General features: G+C 39.4%; 1 protein-coding gene across 2 annotated transcripts in view; it reads left to right on the top strand.

Moving 5' to 3' along the window:
• Window positions 1-542: 542 nt before the first annotated feature.
• The window catches only part of LOC100241228 (mitogen-activated protein kinase kinase kinase 1), a 52,397-nt gene continuing 31,469 nt past the window's right edge, over window positions 543-21,470 (top strand). For both annotated transcript variants that reach the window (XM_010659533.3, XM_010659534.3), the window contains exons 1-3: window positions 543-1,733; window positions 18,752-18,836; window positions 19,051-19,113. In XM_010659533.3, coding sequence (XP_010657835.1) covers window positions 721-1,733; window positions 18,752-18,836; window positions 19,051-19,113 — 1,161 coding nt within the window. In that variant the 5' untranslated portion in view covers window positions 543-720. The remainder of the gene's footprint in view (window positions 1,734-18,751; window positions 18,837-19,050; window positions 19,114-21,470) is intronic.

A 21,470-nucleotide genomic window follows, 5' to 3' on the forward strand; every position in this document is an offset into this window, starting at 1 on the left:
GTGTAAACCAATTTTTAGGGATTTTTTTGTCCATTTTTTTTCTATGATTGAACTTTTGGTAGAGATTTTGCTTCGGGGATAGTCAATATTCGATATTTTTACAAAATATCATCTATATTTCGGGACACTTTAAACCTTGTTCCAAATATAATATGAGGAGGAGGAGGGGCGAACAAAGAGATGAAAAGATGAACGGGGTTAAAATTTTTCTTTTTGACGGAAGAGGATGTAGGTCAAGAGCACGCGGGAGGAGTCATTTTTGAATTGTAAAATGGGTAGTTGACGTGGAATGTAGTAATGGTGAAAGAATGCGTTACTGTTAAAAAAATGTGGCAAAGGTGCGATTGACGTCACCTTTAAAAATGTAGCATCGTCCAAGAAGAAGAACAAGTCAATTATGGCGCTGTACAACTGGGCACGCGGCGTGACGCAACTGGGCTGTCGAAATTCTTAGGTGACGGCCTTCTCCCCTAAACACTTGACTCTGGTCAGCCTCTGTCCTCTAGGAATTCGCCACGTGGCACCGCGTCGGCTTTTACCATTTCCCTTCTGTCCGTTTCCAATCATCTCTCTTAGCTAGCAACTCTGACTCAACTCCAACTCCATCGCTAGAGAGAGAAACGCCGTCGTCTCTTACTCTCCACCACACACTCTCTCTGCTCCACCGCCATGAGCCACCACTTTCCGCCATCTCCCTGAACCTCAACTGTTCGGCGAGCTATGGACTCAAAGCACAAGCAGAAGCTGCTGAAGCCGAAGCTGGATCGGCGCAACGCCATCAAGAACATTGACTACGACGCCTCCACCTCCGACGATGCCACCACTCTACGCACCCGCTCTCTCGACCTCTCTCCTATCTCCTCCCGCACCAGCTTCCGAATCCAAGGCAGCGCCGCCGAGTTCGACCAAATCTGCCGCAGCCTCGGCCTCTCCGGCCCGGAGGATTTTGCCATTCCAGCCGCCGCTTGGGAGGCCAGGAAGGCCCTGTCATCGCCTAATCTCCTTCCCAGGTCTCGCTCTGATCCTCCGGAGAAGCAGCCGGTGGCGGAGGAGGTGAGCAGAGAGTTTGGAACTAGGGTTAGGGTTAGGTTCGCTGATAAAATTGAGGATGGAAATGAAAATGAAAGGGATAGTGAGAATGAATTGAATTGTGTTGATTTAAATTCAGTTAGAAGTGGCGGAGGCGGAATCAAGGGGGTCCGGCCGCCTCCGGTTCTTGCGCCTCCGCCAGTGATGAGGCGGCCGGTGGTGGATAATGTGAGCTCAACTTGGGATTTGTTGAAGTCCTTTGCTCCTCAAGGTGATGAACCTTTGGATTCGCTGCGTGGTGGTTCCAAAGTTGCTAGCTCTTCGGACGAAGAGGATGTGGTAATTGAGAGAAATAACGTTAATGGAGGGAATGCTGGGATAGGAGAATCTCGTTTTTTTCCTCGAAGTGACAATCATATGGATTCGCCGGCTCAGTCCGGAATTGTTAACCCTTCGGATGGAGAAGAGCATACGGAAATTGAGAGGAATAAGGTCGATGGGGAGAACGTCGATGGGGAGAACATTGGGACAGAAGAGTCTTGTTCTTCCACGTCAAACGATGAGGATGAGGATTCTAGCATGACTTTGGAGCCAATCTATGGGATTTCGCCAAATGGCCAATTCAAGCGCACCATCAATTCCTGGCAGAGGGGTGAGCTTCTAGGAAGTGGATCTTTTGGAACAGTGTATGAAGGCTATACTGAGTAAGTGTTCCATTCTCTGGTTAATATATGGGACATATATTGAGTTTTCGGGTTCTCATATTCATATACAAATCATTGTTTCTATCATTTGAGTACCTTTGAAATGCTTTTTGTGTGGGAATATTATTTTCTTTTCCTGTGTGATAATGATGTGGGCAGTAAAATGTTTAAACTGACAGGGCTTATTTTGTTGAAATGGTGCAGCTTTGCATCTTTTTGTTGCTCTAACACCGGAACCTTGTAAAATATTATTGACCGCCTAGAGTTCCTAGGAAATTCTACAAATTTTCCAAATTAACTATCTTTTACATTGACTATCTCCTTACCAAAAAAAGTTTTTATTAGGGCTTAGGCATCACAAAGAAATAAAAAGACGGACATTAAGCCCTTGTTTGGGGTAGCTTCTTGGCTTTTGGCTTTAGCTAAAAGGTGAAGTTATGATTTCAAAGGGATAATCTTGCTCTTATCCAAAAAATTCATTAATCATGAAACAACTTCATATATAAGCTAAAGCAGACTTTCATGTGTAACAACATTGCTCTTCCTTTCTTGTTAAACTCTTTTTAAACCTTAAGTTCTATTAACAAAATTACCCAAACAGACTCCTATAGGCTCGCAAAAGAGGTTTTTTCCTCCCAAAAGGTCGATGATCCAAATGGCCCCAAACTGAATGTCAAATCGTGCAAATTGAGTTTGTCATTATTGTTTCTCAAGATAATTGTAACTACTTGAGTTCTCTACATGAATTCATTGTGCTTCATATCTCTAGAAATTGTCATATCCTTTGTCAATAATGCTGTTTCTTGCAGCCTTAATCCATCCTTCTAAGCCTTCTTTCATGTCTACATGTTAAATCAAATCTTTTCTTCATAAAGACCTCAGTTGTTGTCATTTCTATCTTCTTGTGTGTATTCATTTTTTAAAGCTTTATGTTGATAAGGTATGCTTTTGTTTTACAATGGCTATCTACTTACCATCACATTCCCTTTGTGGGCCAGGCTTTGTATGGATAAGGGCATCAAACACAACATTGGAGTTAGAAAATCAGGGAATTTAAGCCCCTTAGTATCATTCCTCAACATAATCGCAAAATTTGCAACTACTTAGGGTTGAATACATGAATTATTTTATGCTATTACACTCTATCTGGGATCATATCCTCTATTCATCATGTTGTCTCCCTTGACCTCTAATCATACTATTGGCTTTCTGATTTTTTTACTCTTTTAGCTAATGTTGAATGGTTCCCTTCAATTAGTTATAGGTTTGAACCCTCTTCGATAACACCCCCTTTTCTATCTTGAATTATTGTTGCTTCTATCTTTTTGTAGTGCATTCACATTTTAAAAAGATTTATCTCTATAAGGGGTGATTGTATAATTTGCATGTTTTACATTGGCTACTCCTGCCACAATATTGCTTTAGGCTATTTCATAAGACAAGACATGATACACAACTCTTGTGGTGTTAAAAGTTCCTAGAAACATAATCTATTGGTATTGTTTTTACTCTTAATAGGGAAAAGAAATGCATTAGTATTATTTTGCTCTCTCTCTCTCCCTTCCTCTCTCTCTCTCTCTCTCTCTCTCTCTCTATATATATATATATATATATATATATATATACATAAGAAACAATGATTTCATTTTATTGAAATATTAAGTAGAAAGAATGATGAACAATTCTTCCCATAAGCACACAATCCTCTCTACAAAGAAGGATAAAACAGGCAAATAAGTGTGTATTAGTTCAAGAGGACAAATCTAACTACAATTCACTGAGGTATATAATCTCTGAATGCGGTTTAAGAGAAAAATGAGAAATTCTTATTATTTTCAATAAGAAAAATAGGAATATAGAAGCCTATTTATATACAACTATGTGTGCTAAATTGTAGCTACAAAATAGAAACTAACAAACTTTACAATGAACTTTCTATAAACTAGGAACCAACTTTTTTAAAATACAAATAAGTAAAACTGAATTCTCCTAACTATTTTTGCACTAAAGTAGAATAAAACTAATTGCTAAACTTCAAAAATCTTTAAAACTCCCCCTCAAGTTGGTTCAAAGATGTCTATCTTTCCCAGCTTGTTAATTAAACAATTAAACATCCCTTTATGAAGTCCCTTGGTTAGAACATCGGTTAGCTGTTCTTCAGTAGGTACATAAGGTATGCAGATCCCTTCGACTTCTAGCTTCTCCTTGATGAAGTGACGGTCCACTTCAACATGCTTAGTTTTATCATGTTGAACTAGATTATGAGCAATGTTCATAGTTGAATTTTTGCCATTGTAGAGCGTCATTGGCTTCTTACTAGGAATTCTTAGGTCTTCAAGCAATTTCTTCAACCAAAGATGTAAACAAATGCTGTGAACAGTTGCTCTGAATTTAGCTTTAGTATTGCTTATTCGAATGACATATTGCTTCTTACTCCTCTAAGTCATTAGGTTTCTTCCTACAAAAGAGCAGTTACCTGAAATATTTGTTTTTGATAGGTAAATAAGAGGATATATTAGGAGCACAAAAGGCACATCAAGGTACACATGAAGTATACAAGAAGAGCCTAAAGGCTTACAAGAAGATAAGAGGAAAAAACAAGTAACAAACCACCCAAACAACTCAGAAAGTCAAAACTAACCCCAACCGTCAAGGAGGTCTTATTTAGCTGGAGAGGTCCCTTTGTGGGGAAAAAAAGGAAAAAGATATGGAAGTCCATCCCGTTATGTATTTTTTGGACGGTTTGGAAAAAGAGGAATAAATTAGCTTTTAAGGGGGGTGTGCTACATATTCAGAAACTCGAGAACTTTTTTGTTTGTAATTTGTGGAGCTGGGCTAGATTGGATCTTGGAGAAGACTCTCTCTCCCTCTTAGGCTTTTTGGAGTGGCTAGCATCCACTTAGGGGGTGGTGAGGTTTTCTTGGGCTCTTTTTATTTTGTTGTGAGGCGGTAGCTGCTTTGTATATTTCTTGTATGCTGTGTGGCTATTAGCCTTTGCTCTTAATACATTCTTGGTTTACTTATGAAAAAAAAAAAAAAAAAAACTAACCCCAACCGTCTCATCAACCCCCATTGCTCTTAGCACCCCAAAACAACCCTTATCTAGGACTAATAACCAAAAGACCAACATTTGGAACCCAAAAGCAACCTCATGCAACGAAATCTATGACCCCACTACTCCTCCCCTTGTCACTAACTAGCAGAGAAGAGCTTTTGTAATTTGCTAAACACTCCAATTTTCAGATCTCCCTCTCAAGACGGGAATTCAAGATTAGCTTCCCTTTTCCCCGTAATACATAGATACCATGACCCTTCCTTGTCTCCATTTTCCTTACAAGGGAGAACATTTCCCTTTCAAAACCCTCGATCGACATCCCCACAAGGCTATTGAAACTAGCCAACTTAGAAAAGAGATAGTTGGAAGGAACCTCCTTTCCCAATGGCCAATTGAAGGATTTCACCTCTAAAGACGCCTTCTTCTTAGACTCGACTGCCAAATCCTTGCCTAAAGGACTTTCCACAATGATCTTCGAGTACTCCAAGTGAAACCCATCTTGAAGCATCATCTTGAGGGGTCAGAATCCCACTCCCAAAGGTCCTTTACAAATCCCTAACTTTGATTGAGGTTCTTCTCCTAGTCTTAGGATCAAACAAAGGGCTACCACCATATGGTGGCCTAACTATGGATGCAAAGAAGAAAAGAGGAGATCCCTTCCTAAAGCGAAGAGTTTGGCTTGCCTGCAAAAGTTGCTGCTTTTGCCAAGAGAGCATTGTCAACTCTCGGGACCCTCCCTTCTACTCCTTGATACCTCTACTGAAGAATGGGATCATAAAAAAACCCTCGTCTCTCATTGTTGTTGCCTTTCTCTCCACTGAGCATAGGGTATTGAACACCCTTAGAGACCTTGTTGACTTTGCCTGATATCCCACTAGTGGGCTTGGGAGGCATCCTGCTTGATTCACTTAAAAAAGACCTTAGGCCAATCCTTGTCAGGCTCACTAGCGCTTGAACTTGGCCCATCCTTGGCAAGCCCTCTTGCGCTTCCTTATATATTGAGCAACCTCTTAGCAAATTTGGGTTGGCCCAAAAGGAATGAACCCTTTAGCTAGACCAGGAAAACAAATCTTTTCTAACGGACATAAGCAGCCCACTTTGGGTGAGCGAGGGCCACCCTTTGCCTTGTTTTTAGTAGGCGAGAAGCCCAACGACCCATCAAGGGCCTCAAAAGGACTCATAAAGGGCTTAGAGCCCACTTCCCCAACCTGCTCCATCAAAAAGCTGCTGCCACTTTCTCCAGAGAGCTCTGTCACCACCGTATTGTGCACAGAGGGACTCGACTTAGAACTTGACACCTATGAAGCCTCTTCTACACTCTTCTCTTCATCCTTCCCTACTCTCCCAATTGTGTGTGAACAAACCATACCTTCTTCCCTAACCTTGGAATCCTTGCACCCCTCTTTAGAGACCACTAATGTCATCTATGGTGGGATCTCCCACCAAAGCTGAATATAACAAAAATTGGCCTAATCCACTACATGCAGCTTTCTCGACACCTTATTCCCATTGGACTTTACAAGGATCTTGGCCCATTGTACATGATGCTTCTCCATCGCCTCCTCATCTATAGCTACGAAACCACCACATGCATCTCCAAAACTCTTGAAGAACTCTCTTCCTCACAAATGCAACAACAACCCTAGCATTTTCACCTAAGCATTTTTGTCACTTTCTCTATTCCTAAAAAAATCCATGTTTGGCCTCCACCACTCCAATTGCAAATTTTTCTTTTCAAAAACGAAGTTCTTCAAAAGCCTAACCCTTTGAGCCTTAAGAAGATTTTCAAACTCAAATAAAATAAGTGAACCTCCCATCAAAGATAGGTGAAAATTACCATTTTTTTTTTTGTTTTTTTTGTTTTTTGTTTTTTTGATGAGTAAGGTGAAGATTACCATTTAATCTCTAAGAAAGCATAGCCTAAGGTTTCAAATTGCCCAAATCCGGTAACCCAGGATTTTTCAGGACCTGCTCTAACCCACTTTGAAGCCAAATAGCCTCCCCACCTCCTCCGTGCCTTTGCTCACTACTTTTGCAAAGGACACTCCCTTTGGAGGGACCCCCCCTCCGCTATCCTCCAACTGGAACATAACAACCTTAGAGACCTCTGATGGTCTGGACATGGGAAGAGCACCAATACTCTTTAGATTGAAGTCCTCTCTTCCCTGTGGAAACACTAAGGAGAACCTTTTCTCCTCCGAAGGCACCATTGACCAGTTACCTAAAATATATCTCCTAAATGTTATGCTCCAAACCCAATCAGCATTGATGTAGGCTTCAATCTGAAGGCTATTGTTGCTTCTAAACATTAAGTCTTTTCTTGGACTTCCTTTTAGGTACTTAAGAAAATGATAGACTGCCTCAAGGTGTTCTTCATTTGGAGAGTGTATGAATTAGCTCACAATACTCACTAAATAACGTATATACGACCAATTATGAGAGAGATATATTAGTTTTCCTACAAACTTCTAATAGCATTCTTTGCCAACACACTTACTCTCTTTTAGTAATTGTAATTTGCAAGTAGGATCAATTGGAGTCTTAGTTGGTTTACACCCTAGAAATCTAGTTTTTTTGGGCAAATCTAGTGTATACTTCCTTGGTGACACAAAAATACCTTCCTTTGATATAGAAAACTCCATTCCCTCGAAGTACCTCCAGGCTCCTAGATCCTTGGCCTCAAACTCTTTAGCTAGGAAATTCTTCAATAGATCTAATTTAGTTGGATTATCTCAAGTAAGGATGATGTCATCCACGTACACTATTAGTACAACAAGCTTGCCATCACTAGAATGATTGTAGAAGAGAGTATGATCTGCTTGGCTTTGTGACTCTTCTAATGGACTTAGCAAATTTGTCAAACTAAGCTCTTGGTGATTATTTCAGTTCATAGTGATCTTTTCAACTTACACACCTTTTCACTTCCAAATCTTCTTGCAAAACCCGAAGGCAAGGTGATATAAACTTCTTCCTCTAATTCACCATTTAAAAAAACATTCTTCACATTTAACCACTGTAAAGACCAATTCTAGTTGGTTGCAAGGGACAAAAGAACTCTTATTGGATTTAGTTTTGCAACCAATGCAAATGTCTCTTGGTAGTCAATCCCATAGGTTTATGTGAAGCCTTTCACAACCAGTCTTGCTTTGTACCTTTCAATGGATCCATCTACATTGTATTTCATAGTAAACACTCATTTATAACCCACAAGTTTCTTCTCTCTTAGTGCATCCACAAGTTGCCATGTCCCATTATTCTTAAGTACCCTTATTTCTTCCAAAACAACTTGCTTCCACTTTGGAATAGCCAAAACCTCCTATACGTCCTTTGTAATTTCAACACTAGATAGGTTAGTACTAAAGGCCCTCATGGTGGGAGATAGTCTATGATATGAGACATGTTTAGCAATAGGATGTTTAGTGCAAATTCTAGTACCTTTCCTAATAGTAATTGGAACTTGTAGATTATCACTAAAGGTATTTTGTGTACTAGAATTATTAGAGCAAAGAGATTTAGGTGTTGGAATAACAGATGCAAGAGATTTAGGAGTTGGAATACTTGTTTATTCCAAGGTACATACACTTGGATGTGATGTTTGGTGAGTTGCGGGAGGTTGATTTTTCATACCTTGATCTTTTTTCCTCCTTGAGTAGACACGAAGTCCTATGCAAGGTTGTTCAAGTAGTGTTTCTCCCCTTAACTTTGAATTTAGTATAGGCATGGGTAATAACTCTCAAAATTCTCCAAAAAGAATCTTCTCCAACAATTGTCTACCCATGAAGAGAATTTTTTATAAAGTAGAGCTTGTTTTCAAAGAAAGTAACATCCATGCTCACAAAAAGCCTTTTAGAAATGGGATCATAGCATTCATAACCCTTTTTGAGTTAGGTAATAACCAAGAAGCACACATTTAACAAACCTAGGGTCAAGTTTGAAACGATGTTGTTTTTGGACATGAGCAAATGCTACACACCCAAATTCTTTCAAAGGGAGAGAGTTAATAATTTTGGTTTAGGGAAACTATTGTAGGAAGAATTGGAATGAGGTTTGAAATTTCAAAATCCTAGTAGGCATTCTATTTATCAAGGAAGAAGCCATAAGGAATGCCTCACTCCAAAGGTACTTAGGAACTCCCATGTTAAACATAAGAGCCCTAGCTACTTCTAATAGGTGTCTATTCTTATCCTTAACTATTCCATTTTTTTTTGATAGGTAAATAAGATTTCATTTATAAAAAGAGACGCCAAAAAGGCTAAACCACATGAGAGATTTTGAGAGGACTGGATTCATCAACTTGTACAAGTGTTCAAGTTGCTCTTTGGTAAATAGTGATGACTTGATACTACTTTGAGTTTCTATTAATGCTTGCATTCCTTGGGTTCTTTGTGCAGGTTTGTGCCCTTTCCAATTTGATGGTTTACCATGCAGCTTCCAGCAGGTTTCCCTAGTATACCTCAGCTTGTAGAAATCACACCGTCTTCCTTTTTCGTCAAACTTCTTCCTTTGGCTGATAGTTGCTGTTCCAACTTCAGTTGACAGACCTTCCATAGTAGAAATACTAAGAATAGATTAGTTGTCTTGTCTATCATCATACTTCTTCTACTTTGTTCCCTTTAGACTTCTGAGGAAACTTCTCTTGTAGGAGGAGGTTCTTTACCAAGTACACATCTACGAACCTCATCTAATTCCTTATTCAAACTTGCAAGAAATTCAAATACTCTTTCTTTTTCAAGCATCTTCTTAAACCAAGCACTATAGGTAGCACTACTTCATTTAAGATCATAAAACATGTCCAGTTCATGCCATAGACTTTTTAAGATGCTGTAATACCCGGTTACTCTTTGATCTCCTTGCTTGGTCTATCGAATCTTCGTATGATCTCATATGCTTGTGTTGAGTTGCCTAAATTTGAGTAGGTTTTACTTATTGCATTCCACAATTCTTGTGGTTTAACAAATAGGTTCCAATCTAGCATAATGAGGCTCAAAGGGATACTTGCAAATGCTTCACTAGTAACCTAGTAGAAGCCAACAGTGAAGAAGAGAAACAAAATAAGTCTTAAAATGCTTCTAGAATCCTCCATCTATTCCAAAAAATCCTTGCATTCCTTTCTTACCAAATGGTCCTAATTAAAGTAAGGCCATCAATGTGCCTGTTAAGAGAGAGAGAAGAAAACCTTAATTCTCATTCATATCATTTACTACTTACAATTGAGAAGTATATATATATATATACAAGCTTAGGAGAACTAATTACCATACATGTAACCTATATTAAAAAAGGAAAGACTGTACACTATATATACATTATATTCAACACTCCCCCTCAAGCTGGAGCATATATGTCATATGCACCAAGCTTGTTACAAATGTATTTAATCCTAGGACCTCTGAGAGATTTAGTGAAGATGTCTGCTAGTTGATCATTTGAATTAACAAAACTTATAGCAACACATCCTGATGCGATCTTCTCTCTAATGAAATGACAGTCAACTTCAATATGCTTAGTCCTTTCATGAAAGACTGGATTGGATGCAATATGTAATGCAGCCTGGTTATCACAGATGAGTTTCATCTGTTCATCCTTTCCAAATCTCAACTCTTGAAGAAGATGTCTCAACCATATGAGTTCACATGTTGCTAGAGCCATAGCTCGATACTCGGCTTCAGCGCTAGATCTGGCCACTACATCTTGTTTCTTACTCTTCCAAGATATTAGATTACCTCCAATAAAAACACAGTACCCTGAAGTGGAACGTCTATCTGTGGGTGAGCCAGCCCAATCTGCATCTGTGTAACCAACAACCTGAGTATGACCTCTGTTCTCGTACAACACACCTTGGCCTGGTGTGCTTTTGATATATCGAAGAATGCGGATTACGACATCTCAATGGCTATCACATGGTGACTGTAGGAATTGACTAACAACACTCACAGGAAAAGAAATGTCTGGACGAGTAATGGTGAGGTAGTTCAATTTACCTACGAGTCGTCGATATCTCCCAGGGTCTCCTAAAGGCTCCCCCTGTCCTGGTACAAGTTTGACATTCGGATCCATAGGTGTGTCTACCGGTTTACAGTCTAACATACCGGTTTCTTCAAGGATGTCTAAAGCATACTTCCTTTGGGAAAGGACCACACCGGAACTGGATTGAGCTATCTCAATTCCCAAGAAATACTTGAGTTTCCCCAAGTCTTTAGTCTGAAAGTGGGTAAAAAGATGTTGTTTTAGTTTTTGAATACCATCCTGATCACTACCTGTAATGACGATGTCGTCCACATAAACAACCAGATAAATACACTGCCCCAAGGAGTTACGATGATAGAAAACTGAATGGTCTGCTGTACTGCGAAGCATGCCAAACTCTTGAACAACAGAGCTAAAACGGCCAAACCATGCTCGAGGAGATTGTTTCAAGTCATATAGAGAACGGCGTAACCTGCACACTAAACCAGACTCCCCCTGAGCAACAAAACCAGGAGGTTGCTCCATATAAACTTCCTCGGCAAGATCACCATGAAGGAAGACATTTTTAATATCCAACTGATAAAGAGGCCAAGAACACATAGCAGCCATGGAGAGAAGTAGACGGACAGAAGCAATCTTGGCAACAGGGGAGAATGTGTCACCATAATCAGAACCCTAAACCTGAGTATAGCCTTTAGCAACTAAGCGGGCCTTAAGGCGATCAACCTGACCATCAGGACCAATCTTAACTGCGTAGACCCAACGACAGCCAACTGTAGATTTACCAGAGGGTAAAACAACAAGATCCCAAGTGCCATTAGAGTGCAGAGCAGCCATTTCATCCACCATTGCCTGTCGCCAGCCTGGATGGGAAAGAGCTTCATGGGTGCTCTTTGGAAGAGAAACAGAGGATATAGTAGAAACAAAAGCAGAATAGGGTGAAAATAATCGAGGATAACTCAAAAAATTGTAAATAGGATGAGGATTACGAGTAGAGCGAGTACCTTTCCGAATAGCAATGGGTAAGTCATTAGGAGAAGGCAGAGCCGGGGCAGGTAAAGCCGAAGGGATAGGAAGTGAGTTAACAGGTGCCTCAGCAAAAGGGAGAGGAGCAGCGACACGAGGGCGACGATGATAAACCTGAAGTGGTCGAGGAGGCACGACATCAGCTGGGGAGACAATGGGAAGGGGCAAGACTTCATAATAGGAAGAGACTCAGAAGTGGTGGAAAAGAATGGTGAGTCCTCAAAGAAGGTGACATCAGCGGAGATAAAGTATCGATGAGTCTCAAGGGAATAACAACGATAACCCTTCTGAAGTTTGGAATATCCCAAGAAGAGGCACTTCATGGCTTTGGCAGAAAGCTTGTCCTGTCCAGGAGTGAGAATATGAACAAAGCAAGTACAACTAAAGACACGAGGAGGAAAGAAATAAAGTGGTTGGTCAGGGAAGAGAAGGGAGTGAGGAATCTGATTGTGTAAGACAGAGGAGGGTATACGATTAATCAAATAACAAGCGGTAAGAACAGCGTCCCCCCAAAAACGAAAAGGAACATTACTATGGAGGAGGATAGTACGAGTTGTCTCAACAAGATGTCGATTCTTGCGTTCAGCTACCCCATTTTGTTAAGGAGTATGAGCACAAGAAGACTGATGAAGAATCCCATGATGAGACATAAACGAAGTAAATGGGGCTGAAAAATATGCCTTGACATTGTCACTGCGTAACACACGAATAGAAATATTGAACTGGGTTTGGATTTTGGCATAAAATTTCTGGAAAATAGAGAATAACTCAGCTCGATTTTTCATTAAAAATAACCAAGTACATCGAGAATAGTCATCAATGAAAGTGACAAAATACTGAAATTCTAAAGTAGACGCAATCCGACAAGGACCCCAAACATCAGTGTGGACAAGCTCAAAAGGAGACTTTGCCCGATTATTCAAACGCTTTGGGAACGAGACACGAGTATGTTTCCCAAGCTGACATGACTCACACGGAAGCGACGACAAAGTGGAAAAACGAGGGACCATCTTCTGAAACTTGGAGAGACTAGGATGACTCAGACGATTGTGAATGAGGAGAGGAACATCAGTGGAAATGCAAACTGCAGGAGATGAATCCGAGGTGAGGTGATAGAGGCCTTGAGACTCACGTCTTATGCCAATCATCTTCCCCGTACTCCGGTCCTGCAGGGTCACAAATTTATCAGAAAAGGTAATAGAGCAATTAAGAGTACGAGTGATTTTGCTGATGGAAATAAGATTAAAAGGACATTCAGGAGTATAAAGGACAGAAGTGAGAGGTAGAGAAGGCAGAGGAAGGGCCAAACCAATACCTTTAACCACAGTTTGAGAACCATTAGCTAAGGTAACAATAGGTAAAGCAGAGGTAGTAGTGATAGAGGAGAAAAGATCCTTATTACCAGATATGTGATCAGAAGCTCCATAATTTTGAATCCAGGGTCCAAGAGAAGATGTGTGGGTAAGGCAGACAGAGGCATTACCAGGCTGGGCAACAGAGGCAATAGAAGCCTGAGATGTCTGAGATGCGGAGGAGCTCGGAAGCTGAGGCAGCGAAGAATCAGAGGACTGGGCTATATGGGCAGTGTGAGGAGGCCGTCCATGTAACTGATAGCAACGATCGCGAGTGTGACCAAGTTTATTGCAATAGGTGCAATGAGGACGTTGGCCTCTACCTCGGGTACCACTGCGTCCTCCTCGAGAGGTAGTTTGAGAAACTAACACTGAAGAATCTGAAGTGCTATCAGATGACAAAGTCTGAGTGGACGAGATACGGAGGAGGCGAGCAAACACATCATCCAAGGACGGAACTGATGAACTACCAAGAATCTGATCACGGATAGGCTCAAGATCCGGACGGAGGCCAATAAGAGTAAGGACCATGAAGAACTTGTCAAGCTGTGTTTGTTGAGCCGCAACATTAGGAGTAAGAGGCATCATAGTCAAGAACTCCTCCTTAAGAGAGGCAATCTGACCAATATAAGTAGATAGATCCAAGTCCTGTTGGCTGATATGGACAATAGCAGAAGCCACCTTATAAAGACACTGGATATCATTCGTGTATAATCCTTTGGCCTGAGTCCAAAATTTAAAACAAGTTTTGTAGGCCCGAAGATGAAGAAGAATCTTGGGATCAATCGATTGCCATAATACACTACATAACTGTGCATCTATCTTCCTCCACTGTACGCGGTCAACCTCAGGGATATCTGCCTCCTGGGTAACCAAGTGATCCTCATATCCTTGACCCATAAACCAAAGTTCAACAGAGGCAGACTAGGAAAGATAATTTTCACTGCCAACCAATTTCTCCAAAGTAATCATAGGAGATCCAGATATGACAGAGGAAAAAATGGAAGTTTTAGTAGCCATATCCACTTATCTGGAGAATGAAGTATGTTTGGATTGAAGAGAGCCCTAATACGGCTTCAGATTGCGGCGTGGCACCACCAAAAAAGGGGGACGACCTCAGATCGCGATGTGGTACCACCAGAAAGGTAGAAGAACACTTCCCAAGACACGTGCAGGGATTGGGGTGGAGAAAAAGTAGCCGGAGCTTCGCCGGAAAGACTGTTTGGAGGGCCGACGGAGACAAAAATCCCCAAAAGAGGTACGTGCAGGGCTCGGATGGGAGAACCAGGGATGTAGGGAGGCTGGTCGGCGTCAGGCTAAGCTGGAGGAGGAGGCGTGTCGCCGGAAAAGGCCTCACGCGCCCTCACGCGCCGGCGCGTGAGATTCAATCGCCGGCCGTAAAAGTGCGCGTGGCCGGCGCGTGGACTCTTTTCTGGCTTCGTTGCTTTGGGAAAAGTTGGAGATCTCCTCTAGGCGCTCCTTTTGGTGTGGTCGGTGTCGGAAAAAGATGTCGCCGGAAAGTTCGTCGGAAAGTTCGCCGGCGGTGAGTGTTTTCTGACGACTATTCGACTAACCGGAAAGTTTTGGGAGATGGGGAAGGTGACCGGAATGAAACACGGTCACCGGAAGGTTTCTCGGAATTGATGACACGGGGAAACTGGAAAGAATTAGGTTTTCTCCCTTGGCTCTGATACCATGTTGAGAGAGAGAGAAGAAAACCTTAATTCTCATTCATATCATTTACTACTTACAATTGAGAAGTATATATATATATGCAAGTCTAGGAGAACTAACTACCATACATGTAACCTATATTAAAAAAGGAAAGACTGTACACTATATATACATTATATTCAACAGTGCCAAAGAGTCTTGCCTCGAGGAAATCCCCCAAAACCTCTAAACGATATTATCGGCGTTTCCTCCACCTCTCTAGGTGGGACCCAAGCAATTCCTCCAAGTCCAAATAATCTTACACCATATTGCTAATGTTGCTGGGCAATGTAAGAAAACGTGAGTTATAGACTCTTCACTCACCCTGCACATGACACAACATTTTGGGCTAAGTATGTCGGTGTTATTCTCAAGATAATGATGAAAAATGTGTAAAAGTTATGCATGATGTGAATGGGGTATGGAAATTTTAATAAAATATGAAAAATATTATTAAGATACAGATAATGCAATTTGAGTATGGAGGGTGTGATCAAAATAGAAAAATGTGATTAGAATACGAAATATGATTAAGGTATGAAAAATATAATTGGTGTATAATTAATGTAATCAAGGCATAAAAAATATAATCAAGATATGAAATGTTATTATGGTAAGGAAAATGTGACTATGAGTTTAAATAATATGATTAGGGTTCTAAAAAAAGGTGATTGGGGCATGAACAACTTGACTAGAATATATAATCAGAGTACAATATGATCAAAATGCAAAAATTTGATGAGAGAAGAACAATGCAACCAATGTTGGGATCATGCAACCAAGGTGTCAAAAATATTAAGATCCAAAAACCAAAAATTCATCAATTTCTCATTTTTGATCCTCTAAATTTTAAAATAGTTCTCACTTTTTTTTTATAATTTTATTTTAGTCCCTTTTTATTTTGTTGATTAATTAATTCTATTCCTCATTTTGTTTTATTGCGATACCCAATACTATCACCTAAATAAATTATTGTGCCAAATGGAGTAAACAATATATCTCTCATAAAAAAAAAAAAACTACCTAAATTAATTACCATGCTAAATGGAATAAACAATATGTCAATGACAACCAAATTAGTAGGTACATGTAACTCCACCAAATCATTTGTCAATGTGTTTCTTTGAAAGCTTTTGTCAATTATGCAAGATTATTAGTTACAAATCTAACCCTCTATTCTAATTTAGAGTGTCATATAATTTCATTTTACTCAATATTGTTTCTTGTACCTAGAAAAGTACTCACTAGTTTTTGCATTTAACACTTGGACCTATTACTAGGTTAATGGCCACCTAAGAGACTAAACAAGATTAAACCTTTGGTGTACTAAGGAAGTGAGGGATGGCCATGGTGTGGGGTGGTGGAAAGCAATTAGGAAGGAGTGGTACTTGGTAAGTAGTAGACTTTCCTTTGTGGTGGGTAATGGTCGGAGGGTGAGATTTTGGAAGGATAATTGGTGTGGGGCTTTACCTTTTTGCGCCTCGTTCCCTTCATTATTTTCATTATTTGCTCTAGCCGTCTCTAAGGACACTTGGGTGAATGATGTGTGGAGTCCTGCTAACGGAGGGGGGAGTTGGAGCCCGCTTTTCTCTAGACTTTCAATGATTGGGAGGTGGATGAGGTGGACAGATTCTTAGTAAGTCTCAATGGGAAGAGTGTTTAGCGGGATAAGGAGGATAGGGTGCACGGAGTCTAAGTGCGAGAATTTTTCTATCAAATTCCTCTACAAAGCCTTAGAACCAAGCTCTACAATTTCCTTCTCATCAAATATCATATGGAAGTGGTGGCTGTTAGGGAATAGATGTTACCTCTGTCAAATGCATGAAGAATCGATAGATCACACCCTTCTCCATTGTGCCAAGACAAGGACCTTATGGGAGCTGTTTTTCACTCTTTTTGGGGTGCAGTGGGTGCTGCCTGCGTCAGTTAGGGCGACTCTTTTGGGTTGGGATGAGTCCTTTGTGGGTAAGAAGAGGAGGGAAGTTTAGAGAGCAGGTCCCTTATGCATTTTTTGGACGATTTGGAAGGCAAGGAACAGAATTGTGTTTGAAGATGAAGTGTTGTCCATCCAAGATCTTAAAAGTTCTTTTGTTTGTTTTCTTTGGTCGGAGATGAAATTGTTCATAAAAGATGGTCTTTTGGTTTCATTGATTGGTTAGGCTCTTTTTGAGGGTGGGGTCTTTTTTTGCACCTCCTTGCTCAAAGCTGTTTTTGTTCCAGCTGGGTGGGGGTTAGTGTTTTCTTTCTTGTGCTCTTTGAGTCGCTGTTTTGACGTCTCTCTTTATTATTTTATTACCTCTCTTTACTTATCAAAAAAAAAAAAAAAAAAAACCATTTTTTCCAATAAGAAATTGGTTGCAGTGTTGATTTGTTCACAATGTGATAAGTGAATGCTTATTGAGGACATATTTCATGATTACTATTTTAATAAACTTTACACCTGTTTCAAAAGCAAAAGCATCCCCACATGGCATGCATCTTCTGAGTTTGGATGATATTATAGGAAAAGATTTCTCCTTCACAAGTAGACTTTGTTTAGAGTAGGTAGACTATGGACCTGTCTTTGGTCATCAATGAGATGGTGGATGAGAAGGTTCACTTGGCCAATGAGGGGATGGTATTTAAGATAAATTTTGAAAAGACATATGATCAAGTTGATTGAGATTTACCAAACCCTGCTTTACTTGGAAAAGGTCTGGTTCTAAATTGACACTTCAGATTTAAGGTTGCCTATCTTTGATTAGTTTTTCTGTGATAGTGAATAGTTGTATGAAAGGTTGGGTAAAGGCTTGTAGAGGGTTCACACAATGGGATCTGCTTTCTCCTTTCTTCTTTATAATAGTAGTAAATAAGAGGATATGTACCAAGATTAAATCACAGTTTCAATATTGAAAGAATAATTAAAAGAAAAAAAAAATTCTTTCCCCTCTCTTGTTTAGGGCTTATTTTACTCGGGAATCTCAAGGCTCCTCAGTTTTAGGACCCTGTTGTAAACTAGATGGTTGTCAGGGAGTCTATCCATCCTTAGGATGAAGAGCTACGTTTATCAAGTCTTGTTTGCCTTATATCTGTCCTTGTTTCCTCTCAGACTAGTGTTCCAGTCAAGATTGCCGTCTAAGATTGAGAGAATTTGGAATTTTTATTGTTCAGGGAAGGGAAGAAAGAACTTTCTGTCTGTTTGCCTATTAGAAAAGGAAAGGACATCTAATTGGGTGGTATCAATTTTGTAGGCCTAGGAATGAAGGGGGTTTGGGTTTGGAATGATTTCTTCAAGGAATAAAGCCTTTTCTATGGAGCTATGCTTGGGCTAGTGACACTGTATTCCATAAGGTAGTCAGAATTAATTATGGTTTACACTTTGATGGTTGGGATACAAACATTTTGTCCAATGATCACATTAGGGCACATGGAGAGCAATTGCACAAGGTTTCTTTAATTTTCTTTTGGGAAGATTTGTGGTGATTCAGACCCTCTATCTTAACATCTGTTGGTTTCAAGGTCTAGAGATTCTTTTAGTTCATCTTCTCTTAATATTTTATCCTTGTTGTCCCGGTATCTGAACTCCCCGTTTATTTCTCACACTAGGAGAGTGGTGATTTTATCACCTTCATTTCTTTATTGCTTCTTGTTTATATAGCATCCTCCTTTTCCAATGAGAAAGTTAGGTCTTGACCCCTTTAAGGTTTTTTTCTTTTGTAGTCCTTATCTTAAAAGTATGAGATCATGAGCAGTGATCAACTTGCTGTTGTTTACCAACCTTAAAGAATCAGACAAAGGGGTTTGAGAATAGATATGATCAGATTAGTTCTTGTTGATTATCATTGATGTGTTTCTTATGTTTTTCCCCTCTCTCACACATGTATTTTTTTGTTTATTGGTTTGATTTTTTTTTTTTTTTTTTGCAGTGATGGATTCTTTTTTGCTGTGAAGGAGGTTTCATTGCTTGATCAAGGGAGCCAGGGCAAACAAAGCATTTATCAACTTGAACAGGTGAGAAGAGTGTCTTCTTCTGAAGAAATGGTCATCAAATATGGTTCAATCTTTCTTATTTTTTTTGATAAAATATTTTGAACTTTCTTTTTTTTGTACATCACAGTTAACCTCAAGTCAATTGCATACATAGGTATTGCAATAAAGAGCAATTGCTCATCGATCCTGGCTGTATTATGAGATTCTTTTTCTAATTCGTTCCTTATTGGTCCAGGAGATTTCTCTTTTAAGTCAGTTTGAACATGAGAACATAGTTCGGTATTATGGCACAGACAAGGTATGTTTCATACGTCTTGAGTCAGCTTTTTTTGTTTTCTTGTAACAAATCATTCTTGGAATATGAGAGTATTATTTTCCACATTGCATTTTGTCACCTATAGCAAACTTGAATGAATTTTTCACCATTTTTGTGCCTGATCCTTGAGACAATCTATAAGGGACAGTTACAAACATAATGCTGCAACTTGAAATGAGAATACTTTTATATTGTTACAATATCATCACCTGCGGTTATTTATTCCAGTTCTTCAGATTCTTGATAGACTCCCTTCCTGCTTCCACAGTATCTGAAAATGAAACTGCCAATGGGAAGAGGACATATTTGTCATTCAATCCAATACACAAGATTCAAAGTGACTTAACCATGTAAAGAGCAAGTGAGAATGATAGAAAACCATTATTATTAGTACTTAGTAAAAATCCAGTACCAAATTTTAATTAAAACCATGTATTTATGGGGCACCATCCTACATATGAGATTTAATCAGACTAAAAATTCCTTAACACAGATCTGGACCTTTTCAAGTGGTGCCACAACCTCAAAAATCCACCATCATATGCTGTGTCTATGTCAAAAAATGTCTCTCATGATTCACCATTAGTAATGTCAAATATATTGTTAGGATTTTGTAATATTTTGCAATTCCAGGACTATGAAATTTGGGTGATTTTTATGGTCAAATTCAAAGAAGCTCTTGATATCAATTTTTGTATAAACATATAAGATTTTGAAGATTGACTTCAATTTGAGCAAAACTGTTGGATTCCTCATGACTAAGGGTATGCTTAACTTGAAATTTGTACTAAAACGATAGGCTGCAGTTTTCAAGGCTCTCTCCTAAAATTAAGCTGAATCCAAATGCTTTTTTTAGAAAAAAAAAATCTTTTTTTTTTTTTCAAATCTTTTTTGGGCCTTAAACTTTCAAAAATGGGCTAAGTGATTGTGAAACGGGCTGTTGAATCCAAGTTGGAAACTCAGCCTCAATCAATTGGCATCCACTTGATGGATTGAGGTTTATCTCAATTGATAGAGGCAAGAGTCAGCTTTTTAAAGGGTTCAGCTTTTGTTGAAATTTACCTATTGGAGCCCCATACAAACCTTACTTCTGATGTGTCTACTGTACATATTTTTAGGGTGCATTTGGTTTGGGCTTTTGGGGTGTAACTATGGAATGATATTGCTTTTTCTCATAATTAAGGAATGAAAACTTAAAAAAAAAAAAAAAAAAAAAAAATGTGGATACCAACTAAATGCTAATTCTCAAGCAATTTCTAAGACAACTAAACGCTAGAATGAGAACAAACTTGATGGGAATTGCAGATTCCCAACTTCAACCAGATATTAGAATGAAAATCTTATATCCATTATATTTCTAGAGATATATTTTCATTCCTAAGTATAGATGCCAATGAACCAAACAAGCCCTTCGGATTTTAAAAAGAGAGGATCCTTACAGATTTCTGTGGAGCCAAGAGAGAAATATTTGCAAGAAGAATCGGAAAGGGGAGCTTTCTAGAAACAGGTTAAAAGTGGAAAATATGGGGGAGAGAAGGGGGATGGTTATCTTGTAACATTAGGGATGGTTACGGTGTTGGGTTATGGAAAGCTGTCCGGAAGGCTTGGGATTTCCCTAGTAGTAGAATTTCCTTCTTTGTAAGGAATGGGAGGAGGGCAAAGTTTTGGAAGGATAGGTGGTGTGGGGATGGACCCTTGTGCCTTTTTGTTTCTAGCTTTGTATAATTTTGCCTCTTCAAAAGAGGATTGGGTGGTAGTGTTATGGGACTGGACAAGTGAGAGGGGCCATTGGAACCCTTGTTTTTCTTAGAATCTAAATGATTGAAAGATGGATGGTGTAAAACAACTCTTCTCTAGATTGCAAGGCATGATGATGAATGGGATGGTATTGCTTCCTATGTAAAGTTGATGAAGAATCCATTGATAACATTTAGCTGCACTGTGCTATGACAAGGGCTCTTGAGCAGTTGCTCCTCTTTGTTGAGTGATTCTTGGGTTCTGCTTGCCACAGTAAGAGAGGTTCTTTTAGGTTGGCATGACTCCTTTGTGGGAAGAAGATAAAAGGGATTGGAAACCTGCCTCATTATGCATTTTTTTGGATAGCTTGGAAAAAGAGGAATTGAAGGCTGTTTGAAAATGAGGGGCAATTAGTCCATGCCTTGAAGAGTCTTTTCCTTAGAAATATTTTGTTGTGGCTAAAGATGTACATAGATGAAGATCCAATGTCTTTAATAGATTTTGTTGATTAGTTGGGTTCCTACTAAGGAGCGTAGTTTTTGTTTATCCTTTAGCGCTTATTGTATATGTCCTGTGTATCTTTTTTATTTTATTTTTTCTCT

This window comes from Vitis vinifera, chromosome 12 (assembly GCF_030704535.1).
Source record: "Vitis vinifera cultivar Pinot Noir 40024 chromosome 12, ASM3070453v1".
In the NCBI taxonomy this organism is placed as follows: Eukaryota; Viridiplantae; Streptophyta; class Magnoliopsida; order Vitales; family Vitaceae; genus Vitis; species Vitis vinifera.